Below are 26,853 nucleotides of genomic sequence, written 5' to 3' on the forward strand. Positions count from 1 at the left end.
TGTCTCTATGGTTATAGATGTATACTTCTCTAGATATGTGCTTCTCTAGTCCTCTCTCTCTCTCACTCGCGTACACACACACACTCACACATACACACACTCCTTCACACACCCTTCAGTTGCCTTTGAAATCCCTGCCAAGGCTAAATAGCTGCCCGTCAGCTCCCAGATCCTCAGGAACTCGTGTTGATTCCCGGACACTGTCCCCTTCATTCTGAGCCCGGTCATTTAACATAATCACCAAGCATCACAAATGTCTAGAGTTGTATTCTGTACATTCTCTGCGTTTCTATATTATACTATATACTGTGTGTGTGTGTGTGTGTGTGTGTACTAGCACATTAAATCACAGAGATAAAGGCTCACGAGAAGAAAAGGCAGGGTTTTTTTAATCCATTTCAGTCTGTTCTATTGTTAAGTGTACCACACATTCTTTCCATGGCTAATGAAACAGTGAATGCTGTTTGAGTTAGGGAGTTAGGGAGGTGGTTGGCTCTCTCTTGCCTTTTAAAATGTCAGCATAAGGACAGTCCTGGGATCAGTGCAGAGGAAGGCGCTTCTCCTCTCGCCTTTAAAGCATCAGCATAAGGACAGTCCTGGGATCAGTGCAGGTGTGGTGCTGACGGTCCCTCAGTTCCACACTCACCTCTCGTCTCACGTTTTCCATGTTTGGCTTCCGCGTTTCCTTTCGTGCATCGTGTCGGCTCTTAACGGCGTCTCAAGGGCGAGGGCACCTTCGCTCCGAGCACACGCCACCACCGACCTCTTCCTCCCACATGGGCAAATTCACTGCTGGCAATTAGACAGGATTAACGTAAGCCTGTGGGCCAGCTGCAGTCTGCACTCGTGCAGATTTCACTCATTTAAACGTACTCGCTGGTCCTTACACAAAGCTTCACGGTTTTTCTATGTCATGGGTGTCATTTCACTGCTTATGCCCGACTGAATATTTCTACATTTTTGTGCTGATTCTCACAGCTGTGGTATTTTCACATCTGAGATAAAAGCCTAAAATCATGTTTTAAATGGAAAACTTTGCCAAAATTAAATGCAGGAAAGTTTTGCCACGGTTTGCGAAGGCATGCGGTCGTGCGGCGGTTTAATTCAGACGTTGGTCCGGCAGTGCCATGGTAACCCTACACATTTCCTTGTTTCCTTCACCAGAGGAGGACGGGTGGGCGGTGTGCTGTGTGACTGCGTGGGAGAGGAGGGGCCCGGCACCCGCGCGCGTCCCTGGGGCTCCCTGGTGAGGGTCCCCCGTGCTGCTGGTGCTGTGGGTCTCCCGGGCTGAAGAGGCTGTGTGCTGGGAGACCGCTGGGGCCCTCAGCTCCACTTTAACACGCCCGCCTCCTGATGATGACAGTAAACATGGGTAGGTCTGACGGCAGATTTGATCTTTTTTTGTGTTGCGTTATGTGAGTGCCTTTCTGTTTTTTTTTTTTTTTTTTGTTCTGTTGCTTTGTCTCATTTGTTCTGAGTGCCCTTACACACACACACACACACACACACACACACACACACACACACACACACATATGCACACAGACTTCTGACAACACATGCGTTTCCTGTTGACAGTTCCCTAAGGGGAACTCAGCATTTTCAAAGAACACTTTTTAGAATGAGTTCAGCTCCAAGCAGATTAGTTCTGTCTATTTCTTTTTTATTGCAACGTATGCCGTCCCTAGATGATGGTTAAGTTACAGTCAATTTAATGAGGAAAAAGACTTTCTTTTGAAATCACTAATTTATCTGTCAGGAATATAAACCATCCAGAGAAAAGCTTAGAAACCCATTTGATGCTTCAGGTCTGGTGATAAACTCTGAATATGTGCCCAGCGTCACGTTCAGGTTTTGCCTTCATGTGTTTACGTTGTCACATGATGCCTTTGCTTGAATCCTTGTTCACATGAATCTTGCTAGTATCAAAACTGCAGTTTGCATGTACGCTACTTGTGTTGTAAAAGACACGTGTTATTTTGCCACACAGTCCTCGTGTGCCAGTGTTCAGCACTGAGCAGCCCAGCAGACGGTCCGTCATCCGCTTGGGTCGAACGCAAACAGTATTAGTATTGGCCACAAACCCCACAGTCAAATAGCCGCTAATGTTTTATTTTAAGACGTTTTGTGTGTTGGTGGTAAATTTGTGTTTTTATGGTACCTCTACCACTCTGTTCTTTTCATTCTGGACTTTCATTCTGTGAGCTTGAGTCTTGTTCTCTGTTTTGCAGATTACAGATTCCAAAATGGGCCCGGACAACACAGGAATGCGCAAGGTAACTGCGCCCCCCCCCCCCCCCCCCCCCCCCCCCCCCCCTTCAGGTTATTGTGGAATAAAATTACTGACATGTCAGACACTACAGTTACGAGGTGTTCCAAGCTTCAGTGTTTGGAGCCGTGGAGTGTCTGTGTGCCGGCATTACACATGTAACCAGGAACTGGCTGTGGTGGAATGCAGTATGCAGTTGCCAGGCATAAGGTGGAGATTTTGGGTGAAGCAAACCCAGACACGCCTAGGTGCTTACGTCATCAGTATAACTCTCCTGTTAAACATTAACACACAGCTTTGGACTGTCTGCTGAGTGTTTATTAGAGAAGAAAGGGGAGGGCAAGAGAGAAAAGTGAGCGGCTGCGTGCGTGTGCGTGTGTGTGTGTGTGTGTGTGTGTGTGTGTGTGTGTGTGTGTGTGTATGTCAGCGTGTGTGTGTGTATGTCAGCGTGTGTGTGTATATGTCAGCGTGTGTGTGTGTATGTCAGCGTGTGTGCGTGTGTGTGTGTCAGCGTGTGTGTGCGTGTGTCAGCGTGTGTGTGTCTGTGTGTGTGCGCGCGAGAGAGAGAGAGAAAGAGAGAGAGAGAGACGACGTGCAGGTACTTGAATCTTAGTATTGTAGGTTCATGGGATTTTCTTTGCTAATTTTGCTGAATGCCTTTGTGATGATGAGAGATGTAGAGCTGGGGAAATCCCCTGCCCCGTCTGTATTCAGTTCGTCCAACACGCTCTTGCAGGCCAAGACACACACACACACACACACACACTAAGCTAGATGATGCAATCCAGAGAAAGCACATGCAAACTTCCTGGCAGTGCTCTTTGGCTTACAGAGCTATTCACACAGATAGGTTCTGCTTAATCTGAAAACACAGCCTTCGATGGCCCGGAGGCGCGGACATCAGCTCACCCTGCTCACGCTGGAGTCGCTGATGAACTGTGGCTGGAGAAGGAACTTCATGCCCCCTAATCTCACTGGTTCTTGGTTGTTCCAGAGCTGATGCAGATGTAGATCAGGTTCAGCTATTATTGTTTTCTCTCTGGTGTCTTTTAGATGCCCCTCTTACGCCTGGCGGTTATACTCATGTGGTGTTTACTGTCTGTGTGTGTGTGTATACTGCAGTGGGGAACCGTCAGGGCCCTCTACGCCCTCTCAGAGGGCCTAAAATATTCTTAAAGCATTATATATATAATTATCCAATTTTATTTTATCTACTTACAGTTTGACATTCGACATCTAAACAATTACAAAAATATAAGCAAATAAAATATTCACCCGTGTCTATTCAATCTGTGTTGGAAGGTGAGGGGTTGAGTGGAAGCCTGTGAGCCTGTGTCTCCCCCTATCAGGACTGTGATGCCCGCTGTTCGTTTACAGAGGGCCTGGCAGTTATAATTCAGCGCAATACCAGTTTCAAATGACAGCAAAATTGACCAATCATATCTTCTCTCTTAGTGGGCGGGCTTAACTGTATGATAATTTCCGCCCGCTGTGGCGACGCTAGCTGTCGTTAGCACCATCGCTAGCTAGTTTCGATTCATCCCTTTGACGTCCTCGTGCGCGTTGTTTACATATTCCGCTTCCGAGAACCACGGAGCTGTGAACCTTATTTTGTTTGGAAACTTATTTTGCTTAAGATGTTATCTAGTACAGATATTATTGTTTATTGCGTTTTTAAAGCTGTACTGTCGTCTCAGTTTTTCTTTATTTAGTTTATTAAGAAAGGAAAAAAAAAATTTCGGGGGGGAGGGGGGGGGGGGTAGCGGGCCCAGGTTTAAAGGTCACGGTTCGCTACTGGTATACTGAATATACTGCATAATTAATTCTGTCTATTCACATGCATCCACACATGTTGGTTTACACTGGGAGTAAATCAGACAGAAGAAGAAAGAGAAGGAAGGAAAGAGGGAGAGAGACAGACAGAGAGAGATGACAAACAGAGAGAGAGATGAGAGAGATGAGAGAGAGAGAGATAGAGAAAGAGCGAGAGAGAGAGAGAGATGGGGTGGTGGAGTGAGTTCAGAGAATGCATGAATGAACTGTGTCACTTTCCACGTCTGTTGATGTGTTCTGAAGTGTCTCTTGTCTTCTTGTCCCAATGGAAACTCGTGCAAGACGGACTTCGAAAATGAATCACTGTATTTGTTCTGTACTACCTCTGTGTTGCGGGAAAGTCAACATGTAATTATTCACACGATTGTTGCATCGTTACTCTACTGAGGTGAAGTCTCGTGCCCCGTGCCCTCGTGTGATTGGGCGGGCCGATGACATTCCGTTGTCACCTGTGTGTGAATTCCCATTGCCTCTCCACCCTTCTGCAGTCTTTCCATTACATCATGCTCAGTGTGGTGTGACGAGCTGTGTCAGCTCGGCACCCTGCCATTGACTTGACCCTTGACCCTCCACCCTTAACCCCCTTTTTGCACTTCCCAGTTGGACTGTTTCTCTGCAGTGCTGGCATCACAGTAACAAATCACTTAGTTTTTTTTAACCAGCCTTCTGAACGTCAACTCCACCGAGTGTGCTGTGGGGGTTCTGAAGAATCAAATGCGGGCCGCGCGACAAAATGCTGGTTTCAGCCGTGATGTTAACGATGCCACGCTGAGGGTGCACCGCTGTGGCTCTACGTGGCGTGTTTACAGCGGTGGTCCGTATAACGCTGCTGTACTCACTTCGAGGATCTGTTCTCGCTAGTTCTCATCGTATAACCACCAGTCCACACTGCAGCTGAAAGGAAAGGCAGAGGTGTGTGTGTGTGTGTGTGTATCCCTTCATGCAGCATAATAATGATGTCAGCTATGTGGACCATCCTCAGCAGAGCTATGTTTAGTTGGGTTCTGCTTACATAAGGAAGGTAGCATCCATGAATGATGAGGAAACCCTGTTTAACTTGCTCAGCGTTTGTCCTGCTGAACTCTCTCGGGTAATCCCAGTACTCAAGCCCAGTAGGATCTATGATCAAGCTTTGACTCCAATATAAACCTTAATCTGGGATTATTCTGTTCATAGTTGTTTGCAATTTTATCTTCATGTATTCTTATATTAATCCTAGTATTTCTGACAAAACTGAGACTCAAATAAAATACTCAAATAAAAAACTGAGGTCTGAGACATATAGTCATTCCATTTCCTCATAGCAGGTCACAGCAGACCATAACGAGATACGGATCTTCATATCGAAGTTGTGGAGGGTGTTGGTTTGTGTAGCTGAACTCAGGGCGATGATGTAATGCCTTGCTGAAGAAACCAGTTCTGGCTTGAGGAGACACACACAAGCAGTCAGTCACTCTGCCCTGTCTGTGGGACACGTTCGCTCACCGCCGGATTTGCTAGAGGCTTGAGGATCAGGCATGGGGCTCATGGAACGTAGTTTCACTTCTTTATCTGAGATTTATTTAGGGTTGTCCCGATCCGATATTTGGATCGGATCGGCCGCCGATATTAGCAAAAAATGCGTATCGGTATCGGATCGGCAGACACGAGAAAATGCCGATCCAGACTCCCGATCCAGTTTTTTTAAGTCCGATCCCGGTTTTCCTGCGCACCCATTTAGATAATCCATTCCAGTTTTTGCTAGTGAGAGTAAAATCCGGTCCGCATTTTCCAGCACACCTTCAGCACACGAGCGTAGTTTCTGCCCCAATTTAGCTCCGTGGCATCTCGGACCGCCGTGTAAATTTGAAGTTATCGGTCAGTTGTGTGGGATTATTTTACCTTAAAGGATGACAAAGACGAAGAGGTAGAGTGCAACATATGCCACAGTAAAGTCAAGCGTTGTGGTAAAGCTGTAAGAACTTTTAATACCACCAATCTAATCAAGCATTTAGCGAAATACCACCATAAACAACATGACGAGTTTCTAATGAAAACGAAGACAAAAAGAAAGGTCCTACACAACTAACACTGGCAGAAACGTTTGAATTGAAGGGAGTGTATAGATGGGGATGGAGCAGCAAAGTGTGGAGTAGAAGGCATTTTGCTTTTAATTAGTTTACGATATGTGCACGGATTTTTTTTAAGCTTTGGTTTACACTTGTTCAAGAGCACTGATGGATGTTAATGTTAATGTTAATAATAGACTATTTTCCACTCAGGTTGTGTGTTTTTTTTTTTAAATATAATTTACAATATTATTTGCACTTGTGGCTTTTTAATCCTTGGTTTACTGATGCTATTTCTGTTTGTTATTTAATATTTTGTCTATTTTGAGTTTATTAATTGCTAAATAAACAGGTCAGTTTCTCCTTACCAACCATTGTGTATTATTCAAACACACCTAATTCAGCTGGCTACTTGTTATCAAGAGTAAAACGCTTTTCAACATGAGTTTGACAACAAAGTAAGTTGGCTAAATAACTTTAAACTTTAATACATGCTCGGATAGGCCGGTATCGGTATCGGCCGATATCGGTATCGGATCGGAAGTGCAAATAAATATCGGTATCGGATCGGAAGTTCAAAAAGCTGGATCGGGACATCCCTAATTTATATATATGCCCCATTTAATTGAACGGTGAATGTTGAGAAGGAGCTGGTCTGACATGATGGAAGTAGTTGTATTTTGATTATTTTAGAATTTCTTGCCTGTAACCTGTTGCCATTGCAGTGTCAGTGTAACAGCTGCATGTCTGTGTGTGTAAATATACCTGTGACTCTACTTGCTGTATGCAGGCAGAGCTCTGTATGTGCTAGAGTGGACCAACTAGAACAGGCTGTGCTCTCCGAGCAGGATCAGAGATCACCCCACACACCCCACATACTATCTGCACCCTCTCTGAAATCCCCCGTCCGCTTGGGCCCATCTAAGCTCAAGGTCCGAGACCGGATCTCTTGATTCCAGGCCTGAGGAGAGCTTTAGGCCTACCTCATGTGTTGGGGGTTAGTACAGTAGCAGCCTACCCCATGTTTGGGGGTTATTACTGTAATGGGCTGTCCCATGTTTTGAGAGTAGGACACCGTCAGTGGGACCGTGTCTGATGAGCTGGTGGAGAGAGCACCGTCTACATCATGGTACCCCTACTTCAATTATACTAAACCCTGCTCTTTCTGGCCAGCAGTGAAAAGGATCCATTTCAAAAGTCCTTTTGTGCAATGTGGTGTGTGTAATGTCTCATATAAGGCTCATATAAGGGGGACTGGAGCTACTGCAGCAAAGCAATCTAGTCTGAGGAAGAGTGAGCCGTTGGTGTGGACTTACACGTGTGTGTGTGTACGTGTACACGTGTGCGTGTTTGTATGCACGTGTATGTATGTATGTATGTATGTGTGTGTGTGTGTGTGTCAATAGGAGACCTCACCATGTGGTCCTTGGAAACTGATGGAAAGTCATTTCTGACTGGCTACTGCTGTAACTCTGCACTAGACATGCTGCAGGATATAGTTCACATGAGACACTACTTACCACATCTGGAGGAAAACAACCCCTCCGTGTCTGACTGAAGAAGAGTGCTGGTTAAAGTCCGGTCTGGAACGCAGCAGTTCTTGTGTACGTGGCCGCTGCTCGTTATGACAGCAGAGCTCAATGACCTCGCACCCACACTGTAATTACTAGACACATCTAATTGCCTCCATTAGAGCCTCTTGATATGCTAATATGAGGCAGTCATTTGCATGATTTCACCCCATTTGCTGGATGAAAGCTAACGAGGTGGCAGCTAATATGTGAATGTTTCTCAGGTTGCCAGTTCTGTTTGTTTATTTATTTATTTGTCCTGGGGAAGAAACCCCTCTTTGGTCCAGAAACCTGTCCTTGGTCCAGAAAAGTACTTTGAATCCTGACAGACTTTTCCGACCCTTAAACAGAATTTCAAAGTTAAAAGCTTTGCTTTTCTGGTGAACACGAAACCACTCTCCTAGTGTCTCCTAGTGTCTCCCAGTGTCTCCTAGTGTCTCCCAGGCAGTTCCCTGTGTGGCCTTTGAAGTTCACAGCAACAGGAACATCTCAGTGCTTTACTGCTATCCACATCTCTCCCTTCAGCTTTATGGTTAGACAGTGTTTGTTGCACACACACACACACACACACACCCTCATGCTAGCACTGTTGTTACTCTGCGGGGCCATGCTGCTGTCCAGATTGCTTCCAGGTCAAATGTCGAAGGTGGCCAAAAGGAAAATGTCAGTAGAATTAGATGCTGCTCATATATACCAGAGGCCTTATGGGTCCTGTAGGGCATCCTAGCTTGACCATTCTCCACCACCTCCTGGGATGCATTTCCAGTCCATACTGTGTACAGATGTTTGTGTACTCTGCCAGCCTCTTGGTTATGGAGATCCATCTACGCTCTGCCCGCTAGCATCTTGCAATTCCCACTGTTGCGTGCCGGATCGTCTCAGGGTCATGTTTGCAGAGCCTGCGTCTGGGGTCCTGTCTGGTGTGGCAGATCCCAGAGGCGATTGATCTTGTGGTCAGAGCTTGTTCCCGTGCTGCCATGATTAGTGTGTCAGTGGTGTCTTTAATCCAACCTTTTTAAGCCATCGGTAGGATTTCTACATATCGGCCACTTCTTCACTTGGCCTGAGGAACACCTAAGTGTTTGGGATTATCCTCCCATTATTGTTCCAGGTTCTCCCCATGCACATTCCAATATGCCCTGACATGTTTTGTTTATACCACACAGGTCAGAATGAACTGTCGCTGTGTGTTCACATCTTGGACGTTTGACCTATATACACTCACCGGCCACTTTATTAGGTACACCTGTCCAACTGCTCATTAATGCAAATGTCAAGTCAGCCAATCACATGGCACATGGATTGCATTTAGGCATGTGGTCATGGCGAAGACGGCATGGCTGTTGGTGCCAGATAGGCTGGTCTGAGTATTTCAGAAACTGCTGATCTACTGGGATCTCTAGGGTTTAGAGTGTGGTCCGAAAAAGAGAATATATCCAGTGATTGGCAGTCCTGTGGGCACAAATGCCTTGTTGATGACCGAGATCAGAGGAGAATGGCCAGACGGGTTTGAGAACAACAGTACTGAGTTACTGATAGAACAACAGTAACTCAAATAACCATTCGTTACAACCGAGGCATGCAGAAGAGCATCTCTGAACACACAACACACAACACATCAAACCTTGAGGTCATGGACGTAATTTTGATTTCCTAGGTGGGGGGGACACAAATGGGGTGCTGGTTCCATATTCGGATGGTAGGGTCAGAATTTGGCGTCAACAATATGAAAGCATGCCTTTTACGAAAGCTAGTAGTGGTGCTGCAATTGTGTGGGGGATATTTTCCTTGCACACTTTGGGCCCATTAGTACCAATTAAGCATCGTATCAACATCACAGCCTACCTGAGTATTGTTGCTGACCATGTCCATCCCTTTATGACCGCAGTGTACCCATCTTCTGAGTGTACCACAGATCTGCAGCTGTGTCAGTTACTGTGTCAGTTATTGTATATTGGAGCATGTTGTCCAGGTGTCCTTCAGCGGGTGCCTTGTCTTCCAGATGACGAGGAGGCTCTCAACTCCATCATGAAGGACCTTGCAGCTCTGCGCTGCTACCAGCTCGGCAGCAACAACATCCACAAGCCCAAGAGCAGGGCCCCCAGCTACAGACAGGTAATTATGCTTGAACATTACATTACCCACAAGTCACCTCTCACCTCAGCCATAAGCTATGTGAGGTCATGTACATTCAAAACTCCCATTGTTACTTAGGGTGGGTGCCTAGCTCGGACAGCATATGACAAGAGATGGTAACATAGTCCAACATCAAGTCTCTATCTGGTGGTGAATGTCTAGTACTTTTCCTGACCAATTGCGTACACGTTTCAGTTGTCCTGAGATAGACCTACAGCTGGAGGGTAGTGCTGGATGTGGGTTTAAACAGGTCACAGCTGAGTAAGGGGCTGTTGACGGCGTTTACATCCCATCCTTATTCCTGACCTGACGTGTGTGTGTGTGTCTCTGTGTCTCTGTGTCTCTGTGTCTCTGTGTCTCTGTGTCTCTGTGTGTGTGTGTGTGTGTGTGAGTGCATGCATGCGTGTGTGTGTGTGTGTGTGAGTGCATGCATGCGTGTGTGTGTGTGAGTGCATGCATGCGTGTGTGTGTGTGAGTGCATGCATGCGTGTGTGTGTGTGTGTGTGTGTGTGTGAGTGCATGCGTGTGTGTGTGTGAGTGCATGCGTGTGTGTGAGTGCGCGCGTGTGTGTGTGTGTGCGCTTGTTCTACACACACCCTTTCATCACTGTTATTTTCCCTGCAGGGCTTTCACTCCACACAGGACACAAGTCTGAGCAAAAGATAAATTGCTTGCGTGCAATGACACACAAACACACACACACACACACAAAAACACAGGCATTCACACTTTTGGTTTTGAAATGACACTTTAGGACCAAGTATAACAAACATGGAAATGCTGAAACTCAGGCTGAACAGCCAAGCATTTCCATGGTAACGCAAAGGCATCACAGGTCCTGCCCCATGGAGGGGCCATTAGCAAACGTCTCTTAACAGCTGTCATGGGAGTAGACTTTACAGTTACTACACAGCATGTGCGCAAATGTTGAAAATGTGAACAGCATGAGACGTACACACACAGACACACACACACAAACACATGCACGCGCACACACACACACACACACACACACACACACACACACACACACATGCACTCATCATTGAGAATAAGTTATTTTTTTATTCTCTTCCTTCTCTGTTTATGAGGGGATCTGGCAACCCGCTTTGCAGCACATCTGTTTATGCAGGAACCTTTACACCCTGAAACCCTTCAGTCCCCACTAGAGATCAGAGGCCACTTACTGAAACACACACACACACACACACACACACACACACACACACACACTGATCTACCGCCCTGATAAATATTATTCCAACCCCAATCTAAAAGACGCTGCTGAATCAGATGTGTTGTGTTAGGGTTGGAAGGTCACCAGGACTGTATTTGAGCATCACGGCAGAGGTTGGCCTCACACTCCTTCACTTTACTCACTCAAATACTCAAATATGGTGTGATGCAACAGTGCCCTCAGTAATGTGTCGTGGCACTATATGTGGTCCTGGAAGTTCCACCATAGTCTGCAGTATATGTGTGTGTATTTATGGAGATGCTTTAGGCAACTAAAGTGGAACATGAAACTGCATCTTTCATTTCATTTCTCTATACAAATAAAAGTATAAATATCCAAAGCTGTGGTTTCCTTTAGAAATGCTAAACTTTGCGTTCACCCTCTTCGTTCATACTCTTGGGGGAGCTCAGTAAATGTTAAGATGGGATTTTCTGTTTCTCATCACAGTCTCCTGTTTTTGTTCCTTGAACAGGACCTCCGAGTCAAGCTGGAGCATGAGAGGGAGAAACGGTGAGCCATTATTCCCAGTTATTCTCAGTTATTCCCATTATTCCTGTTACTCCCTGTTATTCTCATTATTCCCGGTTATTCTCAGTTGTTTCCCTGTTATTCCAGTCATTCCCTGTTATTCCCAATATTCCCTGTTATTCCAGTTATTCCCATTATTCCTGCTATTCCTGCCAAGATTCTCCCAGGCCTCTGTGGCTGGATTTGCCAGACAGGTGGAGAGTAAAAAATTGTAAAACATGACAGTCCAGAAGGGTAAAAAATAGAGCAATGCTAGATCACTGTGCCATTTAGCTGTGGTGTGTGTTTAGCTGAGACTCGGGGAGAGAGATGGATGTGGAGACACAGAGAGTGAACCCAGTATTTTGAGTTGAGCCCATGTTAATTCTCAGTTCCAGAGTTGTACACAAATGGCTTGTGCTGTGTCACCCAAACTAAACCAGTGGCCAGAACCATGGCTACAGGCAGCAGTAAAGAGAAATCACACCCTTGGGTCTGACCTCCAGAGCCCATGTCAAAGAACACTGCAGACACACCATAGACATCACGGGACTCAGACATCTACTGGGAGCAGGGACTTGGGGAGAGGAGTAAGATAAGGCAGAACCTACCATCCCCCAAAAGTCGAGTCTTCTCATCAGGGCCCCAGTGCATTCTGGGAAAATGCCTCGCTGCAGTTGGGAAGGTCTCGGCAGTGCTGCCGAGGGACGAGCATCTTCTCCGCAGAATCTCGACCCGTCTCACTCCGCGCAGAAGAGATGACGGCACACGCAGACTTGAAGTGCTGCTAATTGGCCTCCTAAGACAAGCCCGGGCGCTTTGTGTGCTCGGTGTTCTCCGTCTCTTCTGGACTGGCTTAGCGGGCTTTTAGAGGAAGCTGGATAATCTCCTTTGCTGATGCGGCTCGGCCCCCAAGATCTCATAGATCACTTGGAGACAAATATATGCACTGCAGTAGATGTAACAATGTGGAAATGCTCTTAGAGGACACGATCTAATATTGAAATATTGCATCTGCAATGTGCTATTATGCATTTCCCGTATATTATAAGTATGTATTCAGTAGGCACACCGTAAAGATGCATTTAGAGGGGCTGACTGTGTATCGTGTACTTCACTAATGCACTGATCTAACTGTGACCGAAACACTGGCTACGTTGTGTGTGCATTGTAACATTTCAGTTAACAATTTTGAAAATTTTATAGTAATATAGTGTATATTATCCAGAATTGCTCAGAATGCTGAGTTCCAGAACCTGCATGATTAGGAACCTCCCCAACACATCCGACACTGGTATGTTAAGTTCGCTCCTGTGTTGTGAGCTCTTGATGACCCCATAGCGTGGTTCCTGTCACCTGGCTGTGCTGAGTGTCACCTGGCTGTGCCCCCTAGCTGGGGAGTCGTGGAGGTCCATGCCTGAGGGAGGAGTGCTCCACCCCTCACAGCAGCCACTGAGCGGACTACATCGAAAACCGTCTCATTCCCTGAACACCACCCCCCTCCCCAAGCACCACGTCCGCCCATATCTCTCCCATCGGCTGCCGGAAACTCCAGCCAGTGCTCTCCCAGTTAGGCCTACTCGCACTGACCCGAGATCAGTGGGGATCTTTGCCTGAAATGAGGAGACCGCTGTCTCTGGACTCTGAACAACATTCAAAAGGAAACTTCTGCTGCCGTCTTGTTTAGTTACGCCGAATACCACTTTCCCAGCATTCCCCAACCTCCCACCACCAATCAGCAGGAATCAGCAGTCATTAAGATAGGCGCTCATTCTAATGTAGCGAGAGGCGGGGCATGGCACGAGATCAGTAAACAGTGACTAATTGCCAGCTACGTTTTGTCAAACGCTGCAGTGTGTGTTGGGGGTTCCTTTAGAAGAACTTTACAATGTATAGGTAGTGTGGCACTGATGTGAAGCCTCTTCTTGATGAAACACACACACACACACACATTTACACATATATCCACATATATCCAAGTACTACATAGTTTCAGTCAAATCCCCAAACATCTGGCCTGTATGAATACCAGCTCTTGCTATGGTGGCCTGCTCACATTAGATGAACACTTCTGCTCATCTGCCTTCGGAGTCAAACTCAAAACATACCTGAATGTCGCTGCCATCGGGGTTGGGTGGAGGAGAGGAGGGTGGGGGTGGAGGGGGGTTTGGGGTCATTGGGCACTGATTCCCTCTTCATATTGTTTTATTGTTTTATGTGTGGTAAGGAGTCCACCCTTATGAGGTTGAGCTTTCAGCTGTGGTGGAGTTGGGCTTGTAGAGACTGTAATGTGATCAGTGGAGAATCCATCTCTCTCGATTTCTGCTTCTGCATGTTTCCTGTATGCAGTTCTGAGATTAGCTTTCTGACTCCTTTACATTTAGAATCATTGGTGGTGGATTACAGATGGCACGTTAGACGTGCCTTTGAGTGTGTGTGTGTTCTGTTTGTGAAGACGCATTCTCTCGTCTTTCAGGATCATTCTCTTCCAGAGGCCGCTGAAGTTCAGAGAGCTTGTGCAGAAAGTGATGGAGGCCTTTGGCCAACAGATGGACTTGTACTACACAGACAAAGAGGTAGAGAGTCTCCACCCAGCCATAGGTGAAGAGGAGCCCTGGGTGCTGAGTGACAGCATGGACATACTCTTCTCTTTGGCTTCTGTCAATGGTGGTATATAAACATTTTGTGGTTTGTTTGAAGTTCTTTTGTGTGTGTGTGTGTGTGTGTGTGTAGACTTTGGTAGCTCTGAAGTGTCAGGAGGACCTGGATCGAGCCGTCCTGTGTCTAGGTTCCAGCTCAGGACCAAACAGCTTGCTGAGGGTCTTGCTGAAAACCCCCGCAAACACCCTTGTGAGTACATCACTATGTCACAGCACCACCACACCCAACCACTAACTCAACAACAAGACCTTCACAACCTACCACAAAAATGTAGTATAGATAAAAAGATATACAGTACAGGCCAAAGTTTGGACACACCTTCTCATTCAATTTCTTTATTTTCATTGTAGATTCACTGAAGGCATCAAAATGATGAATGAATACATCAGAATCCGTTTTATTGGCCACATATGGAGTTATGTACTTAACAAAAACTGAATAACTGAAAACATGTTTCATTTTCTAGTTTCTTCAAAATGGCCACCCTTTGCTCTGATTATTGCTTTGCACACTCTTGGAATTCTCTCAATGAGCTTCAATAGGTCGTCACCTGAAATGGTTTTCATGTTTGCCTTATCAGGGTTAATTAGTGGAAGCTCATTCAGAGAATGCCAAGAATGTGCAAAGCAATAATCAGAGCAAAGGGTGGCTATTTTTGTTTTAATGTTTTCAGTTATTTTATTGTTAAGTACATAACTCTACGTGTTCATTCATAGTTTTGATGCCTTCAGTGAGAATCTACAATGTAAATAGTCATGGAAAAAAAGTAAACACATTGAACGAGAAGGTGTGTTCAAACTTTTGGCCTGTACTGTACATTAACATATGTATAAACGTTTGAAAAAAATATACAAAAATTTTATATAAAAAATCTCTCTCTGATATTCTCTTTAACATGCTTTTGTTCTATAGTTTTTGCAGGTGAACAGCAGGGACAAACAGAGTGAGATGAAGTCATCCAGGTCTTTAGGAGATCTGAAGGGTTCTCTGCTCAAAGGCTCAGAGCGTGTGCGCAAGCACTCCACAGGTAACACTCTCTCTCTCTCTCTCACACACACACACACACACACACACACACACACACACACACACACACACACAGGCTTTTTAACCTGTGTGACAGCAGTTCGAGCAAGGCAGCACGTGACATCCCTTGGAGACGCAGTAATATCTTACTGATTTAATCTGCTCAGGACACAGTAAGGTCAAACTGTGCTGCCATCTGAGATGGTTTGTTGATTGGTTTGCTGTCCTACTCGGGCCCCTGTAGACGGGGTACAATGATGGGCCGGGGCGTCTGTCAGATGGCCTGCCTTCACTGCTAATCTCACCTCAGACAGGAGGGTCTCCCTCGTGTACAGCTTAGCAGAAATATGTATAGAGATTTGACCCCTGCTTCCTTTATGAGTGTTACCACAGAAATGCATAAACACACACTAACAAATGTCCTATTTCTTCGTGTTTGTCCTCCATAGGACTTTATTATTAGAACAGCGAAATGGTTTTAGCCCACAGTCCCACAGTGCTCTAAGGTCCACAGCTTTGGTGGTGTTTCTGTGGTCCTCTGGGTGGCTATGGGGTGATGGAAACAGCAGGAATGCGTACAGACTTGTTGGACCGTGCGCCGTTGCCATGTGCTAGAGAAAGAGATGAAATGAACTTGTCTGCCATCTCCACACAGACTATCTCAGGCAGAAAGCACCATTACAGCAGAGACGGAGATAAAGGCATATCTGACATTCACCATGAAAGAGACAGGCAGAGAAGTAGGCGCAGAGAGACAGTCTGGTAAAGCAGCTGCTCGACATGTAAGAAAGTGAGCTCAATCAGAGAGAGAGAGAGAGAGAGGGAGGGAGGGAGAGAAGGAGGGGGAGGGAGGAAAAAGGAGAGAGAACAAGAGGTGAATTTACACTGGCTGAATGTAAAGGACATCGGTTCTATCTCATTACGTCAGAGAGAGAGAGAGAGACCGTGTTTGTCCTGGTAATTGGGGTGAAAGGTGAAACTACTTCAGAGTCTTATATATAATTTTTCCTATCACTGATGGTATTTAACCCTTAATGAACATGTCTCTCCCAGTGCTCTGGCCTGCGCTTGAATGAGTAACAGGAATGTCCCTCTTCTCTCCCTGTAGGCTCTCTGCACATGGGCCGGAGCTCGCCCCCTCCTGGCAGTGTACCGGAGGAACAGCAGCAGATTGCTCGGCAGGGTTCATACACCAGCATCCACAGTGAGGGAGAGTTCATCCCGGAGATGCTGGACCCCAGCGTAAGAACCGCGTTCCGCAATTGCACTTAAGATTTTTGGACCTCAAAACAGTAATCTAAAACAATATTTTAAAAATGGGACCTGTTTTAAAGATGAGAAGCTTTAGAAACCGTAATGAAGGCGTGATTTCACTGTGCTGTGTTGGGCAGATCATGGAGCCTTTTGGAAGTGCCGATGGTTCCCTCTCGAATAGCTGTCAGTCACTGGAGCAAACTATGGACAGGTGAGCAGAACATTCCAGAACAGCGCAGAGCCTGCTAACACCCGCCTGGCTTTGCTGTCGTGTGTGTGTGTGTGTGTGTGTGTGTGTGTGTGTGTGTGTGTGTGTGTGTGTGTGTGTGTGTGTGTGTGTGTGTGTGTGTGTGTGTGTGTGTGTGTGTGTGTGTGTGTGTGTGTGTGTGTGTGTGTGTGTGTGTGTGTGTGTGTGTATTCAGCACATTAGTGCAGTCATGTAGTAATGCCACCAGCATTGGCTCCCTGCTGACAGAATCAAATCACTGCGGAGGCCAACCAGGATGTCCCTTGGCATTGCCGTAGCAACAGCAGGCCTTATCTGGATGCCTGAATTCCAGTGTTATCAGGGAGAGAGCAGAGGGAATTATGTTGTAATAATTAATTTAATCTTCATATGAAATACCACTGGAGTGTTTGATACGTATGGGCGAACATATAGTAAATTAAATGAACATAAAGGTTAGAAATCAGAGAGTGTAAGAGAGAGAGAGAGAGAGAGAGAGAGACAGAGAGCGCAACAGTGCTACCTGCACAAGCCTTATCTGGCCTCTGGCTTTCGGAACAATGTCAGGAAACCAGCTCACGGAACCTCTTCCCTCTGTCCGGGATCTGGTGGTGCACGGCTGACGTCACTGGCGCTGGGACTGGCAGTGCTGGAGGCAGCTCTGACCTCTGTCCAGTCTGACCTCGATCCAGTTTGACCTCTGTCCAGACACGGCTGTAGGTCACGATTTGAACGGAGCAAGCTAACCTCAGATCAGGCTCCGATTAAAAGAGAAAGGACGTGCGAAACTTTGCTCACGTGTGTATGTGCTACCTAGCGTGCGTTTGCTTCTCCGCCTTATGGATGAGTCATTGTTTACTTCAGTCTGGCAGCTGCCAGCACTGCTCACCTGAGACCAGCCTCCCTCATGCTGACCACCTAATGGGGTTTGGATGACCAGAAGGATTTTCCTAACAAACTCAAAGTGCATGAATGGAGAATTTTGTTTCCAGGTCTTTTAGCTGCTGTTAAAAGATGTGAACTATAACTAAATTACACAAGTTCTTTAATCCTTTGGATCTAACCCATTCGTAAATGGTGTTGCAGGCCTGACTCTGGCTATAGCATTTATCAGAGAGCTATGTCTCCACATCCACACGCATGGCAGGTAATTTATAAGCACAGCTGTGTTTAAACCTCAGCACAGCCGTCACCAGTGCTGCAGCTCCCCAGGCGTCCAGTGGGGGCGCCATCACAGGCTTGCTCCCCTAGGCCAGAGCTTGCCCACAGGTGGTCAGCTGACTCCTCAGGCTGTCAGAGCTGATAAGGGTCAGAGTGCATGTTTTAGGGCCCAAGCCCGCCAGCCGCATGTTCTTCACAGACAGGAAGTGCCCATCGCTGGTTTAATTTCTCTCTCTCTCTCTCTCTCTCTCTCTCTCTCTCTCTCTCTCTCTCTCTCTCTCTCTCTCTCTCTCTCTCTCTCTCTCTCCCCCCCATCACAGTCCGCCGTTCTCCCCGAGCATCCGAGAAAACAACTACCTGAACCTCAATTATGACTATAAAGGTGAGTTGGGTGGAGCTGGGGGCGGAGCTCTGAGAAGGGGGTGTGGCTAGTGCGGCTGCTCTGTGGTGTGTTGACAGAGCGGCCCTGCCGGGGTTCACACGCTCCCTGATAGAAGAGCTCGCATGCCAAAACAGGCGGTCCAGGGTCATTTGGCCATAACTCTGGCAAAAAGAAAGGACTGTTCAACTTGTACACATCTCTGGAGTGATGTGACGGAAGCATCTCCACTCTCTCCATCTCTCACTCTCACTCTCTCCTCCTCTCTTTCTCTTTCTCTCCTCCCTCTCTCTCCCTGTCTGTCTCTTGTTCTCCTCCTGTTATTTTCCTCTTGAACGCCCATCAAACAGGGCAGGCCACCCTGATAATGAGACAGTAATCCTCCCAAACAGAGTGAGGCCTGCCTGTGAGGGAACACACACACACACAAACACACATGCATGCACACACACACTAACTCCAACACACTCCAACACACTCACTCTCACACTAACTCTCACACTCAAACACACACATACAAAAGAACACATTTCTTCCAGTCAAGAGTGAATAAATTTAAACCAACCACACATGAACAGCTACTCTATTCATGAGAGTACAACACACACACACACTCACTCACAGACTCACAGATTTCTTTCTCACTCAGCCTGGGCACTAAGGCTATCTCCATAGGAGCAGCCTGATTTGTTTACTTGGCTGTATGAGTCGATTTTTCCTCTCCTTTTGCCGCTTCGAAAGAACGATGTGGCTGGTCACCCAGGGAGACAGGACGGAACACAGCAGACCCCCCCCCCCCCCCCCCCAATCCCCCGCCCCCGCTGTTGTAATAGCATGTGGCCACGCCCCCACCCCGTGCACACCCCCACCTATCGCTTTAGCAATGGGAGTATGAGAGAACACATGTCCCCTCTCATTCAGTGCCCATTAGCTCTAACTGCAGCTGTACCACAACCCAATATCTACCTCCTCTACCACAACCCCACATCTAACTCCTCTACCACAACCCCACATCTACCCCCTCTACCACAACCCCACATCTACCCCCTCTACCACAACCCCACATCTACCCCCTCTACCACAACCCCACATCTAACTCCTCTACCACAACCCCACATCTACCCCCTCTACCACAACCCCACATCTACCCCCTCTACCACAACCCCACATCTACCCCCTCTACCACAACCCCACATCTACCCCCTCTACCACAACCCCACATCTAACTCCTCTACCACAACCCCACATCTACCCCCTCTACCACAACCCCACATCTACCCCCTCTACCACAACCCCACATCTAACTCCTCCACCACAACCCCACATCTAACTCCTCTACCACAACCCCACGTCTACCCCCTCTACCACAACCCCACATCTACCCCCTCTACCACAACCCCACATCTAACTCCTCCACCACAACCCCACATCTAACTCCTCTACCACAACCCCACGTCTACCCCCTCTACCACAACCCAACATCTAACTCCTCTACCACAACCCCACATCTACCCCCTCTACCACAACCCCACATCTAACTCCTCTACCACAACCCCACATCTAACTCCTCTACCACAACCCCACATCTACCCCCTCTACCACAACCCCACATCTACCCCCTCTACCACAACCCCACATCTACCCCCTCTACCACAACCCCACATCTACCCCCTCTACCACAACCCCACATCTACCACCTCTACCACAACCCCACATCTACCCCCTCTACCACAACCCCACATCTAACTCCTCTACCACAACCCCACATCTACCCCCTCTACCACAACCCCACATCTACCCCCTCTACCACAACCCCACATCTAACTCCTCTACCACAACCCCACATCTAACTCCTCTACCACAACCCCACATCTACCCCCTCTACCACAACCCCACATCTACCTCTAGCTCTACCAGGACTTTTAGGGTTGTTTTCCTTTGTTTTTAGCTCTTAACTGTTGGTGTGCAGCCCAATTCAGCCTTCATCATTTAACTGAGCTCTGCGTCTCACTGCTCCCCCTGTAGGCCGTCATGTGAAGCACGGGACTTTTCCCCGCCAGTTCCACGTCTCCAGTCGTAGTAAAGACTACGGTGATGGTAAGCTCCCCTTTACCAGAGCATTTGCCTGATTAAACACACCACTTATAAAAGGAGACTTTAGGTTACTTAATGAAAAATGATGTTAGATGATTTATAATGCTCTATTCCGACTTTAAAAGACACGTGTAGCATCACATCAGTGTCTAGGATCAAGAGTATGATTCCGGTGATCATAATCTATATAGAACTCATGGTTGAAATATTTGTGTGTAGTTTATTTTTTTATGCTTCAACCTACAAGGATGCATTGCCATGTCTGTTGCCTAGCAGGAATTGCACCGATAGTCATTGTGCAGAGCTACAGTATGAAGCTGTTGATGTTAGATTGGTTTCTGCCCCGTTTCTGTGGCGTGCAGACAGAGCTGTGGTTAAGCACAGGGCCTTCCTGGGCCTTGGCACCTGACTGCACTCCTCACATTACTCACACTCTGCAGAGGAGAGGTGTGTTTCCCAGCTGTGTGTTACACATGTGGCATATGACTACACACACACATACTTTTCTCGGCATGTGTGTGTCGTGGTCCTATACTACATAACCTTGGCCAGCAGCAACGTGCTTTTCCCCTTGAAGAGAGTACACCATTTATCAAAACCCTTGTGTGCGTGTGTGTGTGTGTGTGATTTGTGTTTCCCCTGAGAGGGTACACAGTGTCTGTATCAAAACAGCAGACTAAGAGCTGCTTCCTGTCTAAGGGACAGGCTGAGGGAGGAAACAGAGAGAGAGAGATAAGTGAGGGGAGAGAGGGACAGATGGGGAGAGAGAGAGAGTGTGTGTGTGAGAGAGAGAGAGAGTTTATGGAGCGGGGGGAAGGTAGAGGAAGGAAAAAGTGCTCAAAAAACTCAAAACTCACCAGCAGAGAGAGAGGGAGAGAGGGAGAGAGAGAGAGAGAGAGAGAGAGAGAGAGAGAGAGAGAGAGAGAGAGAGAGAGAGAGAGGACGGAGAGAGAAAGGGAGACAAGCACAGAGAGAGAAAGAGAGACAGAAAGACAGAGAGATACTGGGTCAAGTTGCGTGTTCTGTGGGTTAAATGTATGCTCTTGCATAATATTTAAATCTAAGCAGGACACCATTCCAGCTCCTCCACCATTCATCCCAGGGACATCTACTCGAAATCACAGATGTCCACACAAGTCCCTCCCTCGTGGACATTTGCTCTGAAATGACTTATCATGTCAGTCACTAGCCCTGTGGCCATGCCCATGTAGCTGGAGTGGAGCTCCAAGTGCTCTCCTCAGTGTTGGCCCCTCTGGGCTGGGCCCCTACGCCTCCTCCGTTCTCTTGAGAAGGTTGGACCTGCAGTTAGATCATGGGAGTGGCTTTGAGCCAGGCGTTAGCTGGCTAAATGTAAGCATATGTAAATGTTAACTCTGTGTGTGTGTGTGTGTGTGTGTGTGTGTGTGTGTGTGTGTGTGTGTGTGTGTGTGTGTGTGTGTGTGTGTGTGTGTGTGTGTGTGTGTGTGTGTCAGGTCGGAGGACCTTCCCACGCAGCTTCATGCCACAGGAGAACCTCTTCCAGCTGGTCCCGTCGAGCCGCACACGGAGCTGTACCGGAGACAGTACCCTGCAGTACAGCGCAGACCTGCCCACCGCCGTCTGGGCCAACGAGAGCAGCCAGTGCAGCACGCCCAAATGTGAGGACACACACACACTTTCAAACACGGACACACATGTACCAACAGACACATGCACACACCTCCAGCCCTCCAGAGCCAGGAGTTATTTTGCTGGTTGACCAGAGGCTGGGTGCATTTACAGGGGCTAGTGCTCTTGAAGCTCATCTCGATGCTCGTTTGCCAAACTGATTCAGAGCATCACATCCTAATTCCACGTGTGCACCTCAGGAGGTGAGCTGTACCTCCGAGAGTGACCCGTATAGAACATTCCTCCAGTGGTAAAAACGTTTAATGCTAACTTAGATTTCATCGCTGCATTAACGGTACAAATGAGTTTTGCTGTAGCTTTGGGAAGTCCCAACTGAGGCTTGTGCCCATGTGTTTGCCAACGATCAGTGAAACGGGGGTGTGAGAGGTGTGAAGCTTCCGCAGTGGGACACATTTATTGTTTGATTTAGGAGTGTGGAATTTGTTAGAAAAATGTTGAGCAGAAGAGAATGAGGACTAGTTCAGTGTCAGCAGGCCTGTTCTCGAAAAAAAAAAATGCAGAGCAGATGTGTATAAATCAGATCGAATGTATAAGTCTGAATGAGATTGAGTTGTAAATGCAGTTGCGGTTTGAGTTTATGTAGTCTGCATGTTTGTATATGGAATGCATCTGTGGTGACGCGTGTGTGTGTGTGTGTGTGTGTGTGTGTGTGTGTGTGTGTGTGTGTGTGTGTGTGTGTGTGTGTGCGTGCGTGCAGCTCCGCGGGCGCCTGTGAACTGGCGTCAGGGGAAGCTGCTTGGTCGCGGAGCCTTCGGTGAGGTCTACCTCTGCTACGATGCAGACACGGGCCGCGAGCTGGCTGTCAAACAGGTGCCCTTTGACCCCGACTGCCAGGAGACCAGCAAGGTAAGTGGAAACAAGTTTCCCAGCGTGTACCATTCTGCATACCATTCTAAAGTTTCACAACAAGGACTTTTATATCTATCAGAAGTGGTGTTATTTCAGAGAAAGGTGGTGTTCCAGAAATAGGTGGTAACATATGATGTGAGAATGCAGGGAAATTCTCTCATTATGACTCATCACATCTCTCTCTCTCTCTCTCTCTCTCTCTCTCTGTATCACACACTCTCTCTCTCTTTTCCTGTGTAGGAAGTAAATGCTCTAGAATGTGAGATTCAGCTCCTGAAAAATCTTCATCACGAGCGCATCGTTCAGTACTACGGCTGTCTGCGTGACGCTGAGCAGAGGAAACTCTCTATCTTTGTGGAGTTCATGCCAGGGGTGTGTATCTGCTGAACACAAACTCGTTCAGTGGGATCGGCAGGCTGTTGGCTGTGTTGCATGGTGGCTTTGTGTTGAAAGGACTATTTAGTCAGACCTCACCTTCTACCTGTGTTTCAGTACTGGTCAGTATGAGTCATTAATCCAGCATCTGCTTCAGCGCTGATCTTTGAGTCACTAAATCTAGCATTGTTGCTTCATCTGCCTTATCTTCAGGACTTCTTTGGGGGTTCACAGTGCTGTCACACACACTTACACACATCATAGGAAACCGACAAAGGCTCAAATTAGACTGAAGCATTTGTGGACATTTCTCCCTGTGAGGAGTCGTCGTACGCGAGTCGTCCTGAGTGCTGGGTTTGCACCGAACAGCCAGTAACTGTGACACGCGCCATTACATCTGGAATTACATAAATTGTGATTGATGTGAACATTGCAGATAAATACTCACACAACATTGATTGTAATTAGTTGCAGTTTGATCGCCTACAAAGCCTATTAAGAATTAGCGATTAAACCAATTAAAATGTAATAAAATTTGCTGTATTTACGCCCCTTTCCATGCAAGAATGCGGCCACCCCGAGCACACGTGCATCTTTATGGCTTCGTTTTCCCTACGCTCGTTAGAGTGAACACTTTAACGAGCTCCGCCCCTCTCTGCCTCTGATATCCAGGGTGCTGTTTTGATGCTGGCCATTTATTTAAGTGTCTTACTCACATGCTGTGTGGAAAAAGACGAGCGTCCATGTTTGACCAAGGTCTCTGGCGGGGAGCTGCGGTAACGGTGCCCGAGCCAGCCAAGGTCCCCCTCAACACAGGACTCCACTGCTGTTTACAGATAAGAGAACAGGGCAGAGGGGAGAAGTGAGAGGAGAGGAGGAGAGGGGAGGAGGAGAGAATCTAGGCAAAATGATGGAACGTGTGCCAAGGAGGAAGAGCCTTTAGGTTATGAGAGAGTAAAGAATAGTATTAGTGTGAGTGAGTAATGACCAGTACAGGAATAATAGAAATGAACAGGAATTGTAGTAATGAATTGGGTGTGAGTAGTTTTGACGTGAATGAGTTGTAGTGTAATTGTGATTGAAGTAGACCGGTCTAATAGTATCCGTAGCAAGACTTTGTGATTTGTGCAGGAAGCTGATAGATGCATTGTACAATAAAATTTGTCTTCTCCCCTTCTGTCAGTCTGTGTGTACTCTACGCTATTTAAACACTGCAAAAACAGCACCAGTAAAATGGCAAACTGACGGTGATCTTTGACTAGCGTATGTTGACGGTGGGGTAGCGGCGGAGTTTGTGCTGCAGTGTTGTGGGCTGTGCGGAGATGTCCAGTGTGGGCCTTCATGTCACAGCTCTTACTGGACGTGGGCCTTGGAGAAACATTGTTTCCACCGCGCGACCTGAAAACAGGAAGCCCGTGGAAATGCCGGCCGCGTTAGTGGGCTCGGGTCAGAGTGTCGAGTAATTCTCGCATGTACACGTGCACGCACGGGCGCCTTCACACACCGTTTGGGGGCTGCAGCTGTGTGATCGGACACACAGCTCAGAACAATTCCTCTTCCACTTGGGTAAACACGGGAGCTGGCGTCCCTGTGAAAAACACACGAGTGAGAGGTGCTTCTTGGCACATTTTGTTTTGTTGTTAATTTTTTTGCTGACACAATGGTATCGTGTTTTTTTTTTTTTTCCTTTGGGGGGGGGGGGTGTTTCCTGTAGCAACAAGGAGCAGTGCATGCTGCTGTTCTTCTGAGTGTTCTTCAGATACACATCAGTGCAGGTCATCGCCGACATAGTTTATATGTAGCTATAGTTAAACTACATGTAACTATATTTTTCAAGCGTGCAGATGACAAGAGGGAAGTGATACAACAAAGAATGTTGTGTCATGAGGAACGTGAGGGTATATGGGTTTTGGGGTGGGGTTATTTGTCGTCACGCCCTATGACTGGTCGCTGTGTGTTACATTGTAATATGTCAAAAAAAATATATGAATGCTAGTTTCAGGTAACAGCAGGAAATGTTTGGAACATTTCTAAACAGTTTTGTGCTCTCTCAGCATGTTTGCACTTGGCTGAGAGATGATGTCTCTGGCTTGGTTCTCTTATAGGGAAAATATTAAAAGATACTGCGGCCACATGTACTGTTTAGTGTATTGCTTTTTTAGATTTAACTTTTCACATTAGTTTAGATGTGGGTGCGTCCAGTAGAGTTACAGATGTGGGTGCGTCCAGTAGAGTTACTCCAGCAGTAGGACGTGTCCACTAGAATTACAGAAGAGGGTGCGTCCAGTAGAGTTATAGAAGAGGGTGCGTCCAGTAGAGTTATAGAAGAGGGTGTGTTTGATGCATGTAAATATGTGGACAGCAATCATGCAGTTGTTCTCTGTGGAGTTTTAATGCATTGTGAAATTCAGCTGGTTCTTTTTGGGGAGTTGTTTAATTTAGTACAGTTATGTTTCCTGACTGGGCTCTGGACCTCACAACCACATGGTGCTACTAATAGTGTGACACCATAAGCCACATAATACAAGTATGACACCATCAGCCGTTTTGCACAAGGATTTAACTGTCCTTTGGGGATTTTCATTTTAATTGTATACTGCACACTGTGCATTGCCTGACTTCTCTTACTTGTTCAAAATAACATTCGTCTGCTGTGTGTGGCAACCATGTGTGTGTGCAGGGCTCTATAAAGGACCAGCTGAAAGCGTATGGGGCCCTGACGGAGAACGTGACCCGCAGATACACCAGGCAAATTCTGCAAGGCGTCTTTTACCTCCACAGCAACATGATTGTTCACAGAGACATCAAAGGTAACTTACGCTGCTTTCTGTGCTATTTTCTTTAGGGTAGGTGGGGACAGACATGATATTAACAATATAACATAAAGAGCATGAGAGAGAGAAAAATATACTAATTAGATATATTGGATGTACATCCTTATGAATATGAATATATTGGACTCAAAATCATACACTGATGACCTCCTAAATCCTGAACTTTATGCCTGCTAATAATATGTCTGAGACAGCAGATGGGCAAATATTAGGAGAAAGAATGTTGGCTTTGCTCTCTCCTACCCCAGACAGCGGAACTCGCCTTGGTTCAGGTCAACTGAAGTAAAAAGAAACACTGCATTCTTTAGGTTAGCTGAGCAAAACTCCTTGACTCTGTGAATGCTGCCCATGAGTGTAGTTACCATGTTTTCATTCTCGTTTTCATGTGTATCAGCTAAACAACCCCATAAATGAAACCCTCGTGGTCAGACAGTGTTCTCATCGTTTCCAGTGTCTGTGTGGCAGGCTTGTTAGTCCTACAGAGCGTGTCTGGAGGAGGACAGCAGGAATACCAACATCCACTTCACATTCATCTTTTTCTAATTGATTAATATGCATTCAAGAAAGTCTTTGTTATTCCTATAAAAACCTGAAGGTTCTCTGGACGTATCTGTAGAGGAGACCCGCTGGAGTGGTGTCTGTCTGTCTGTAGAAGAGACCCGCTGGAGTGGTGTCTCTCTGACTGTACAGGAGACCCGCTGGAGTGGTGTCTCTCTGACTGTACA

General features: G+C 46.8%; 1 protein-coding gene across 1 annotated transcript in view; it reads left to right on the forward strand.

The window, feature by feature from the left end:
- map3k22 (mitogen-activated protein kinase kinase kinase 22) overlaps positions 1 to 26,853 on the forward strand; it is a 38,979-nt gene that overhangs the window by 7,577 nt on the left and 4,549 nt on the right. Inside the window, exons 2-16 of the mRNA XM_077012661.1 lie at positions 1,165 to 1,372; positions 2,232 to 2,276; positions 9,724 to 9,836; positions 11,567 to 11,604; positions 14,078 to 14,177; positions 14,335 to 14,451; positions 15,175 to 15,289; positions 16,397 to 16,530; positions 16,680 to 16,753; positions 18,250 to 18,311; positions 20,334 to 20,405; positions 21,875 to 22,039; positions 22,768 to 22,916; positions 23,160 to 23,291; positions 25,975 to 26,104. Coding sequence (XP_076868776.1) covers positions 1,354 to 1,372; positions 2,232 to 2,276; positions 9,724 to 9,836; positions 11,567 to 11,604; positions 14,078 to 14,177; positions 14,335 to 14,451; positions 15,175 to 15,289; positions 16,397 to 16,530; positions 16,680 to 16,753; positions 18,250 to 18,311; positions 20,334 to 20,405; positions 21,875 to 22,039; positions 22,768 to 22,916; positions 23,160 to 23,291; positions 25,975 to 26,104 — 1,465 coding nt within the window. The 5' untranslated portion in view covers positions 1,165 to 1,353. The remainder of the gene's footprint in view (positions 1 to 1,164; positions 1,373 to 2,231; positions 2,277 to 9,723; positions 9,837 to 11,566; positions 11,605 to 14,077; positions 14,178 to 14,334; positions 14,452 to 15,174; positions 15,290 to 16,396; positions 16,531 to 16,679; positions 16,754 to 18,249; positions 18,312 to 20,333; positions 20,406 to 21,874; positions 22,040 to 22,767; positions 22,917 to 23,159; positions 23,292 to 25,974; positions 26,105 to 26,853) is intronic.

Source organism: Brachyhypopomus gauderio, chromosome 7 (assembly GCF_052324685.1).
Source record: "Brachyhypopomus gauderio isolate BG-103 chromosome 7, BGAUD_0.2, whole genome shotgun sequence".
Classification (NCBI taxonomy): domain Eukaryota; kingdom Metazoa; phylum Chordata; class Actinopteri; order Gymnotiformes; family Hypopomidae; genus Brachyhypopomus; species Brachyhypopomus gauderio.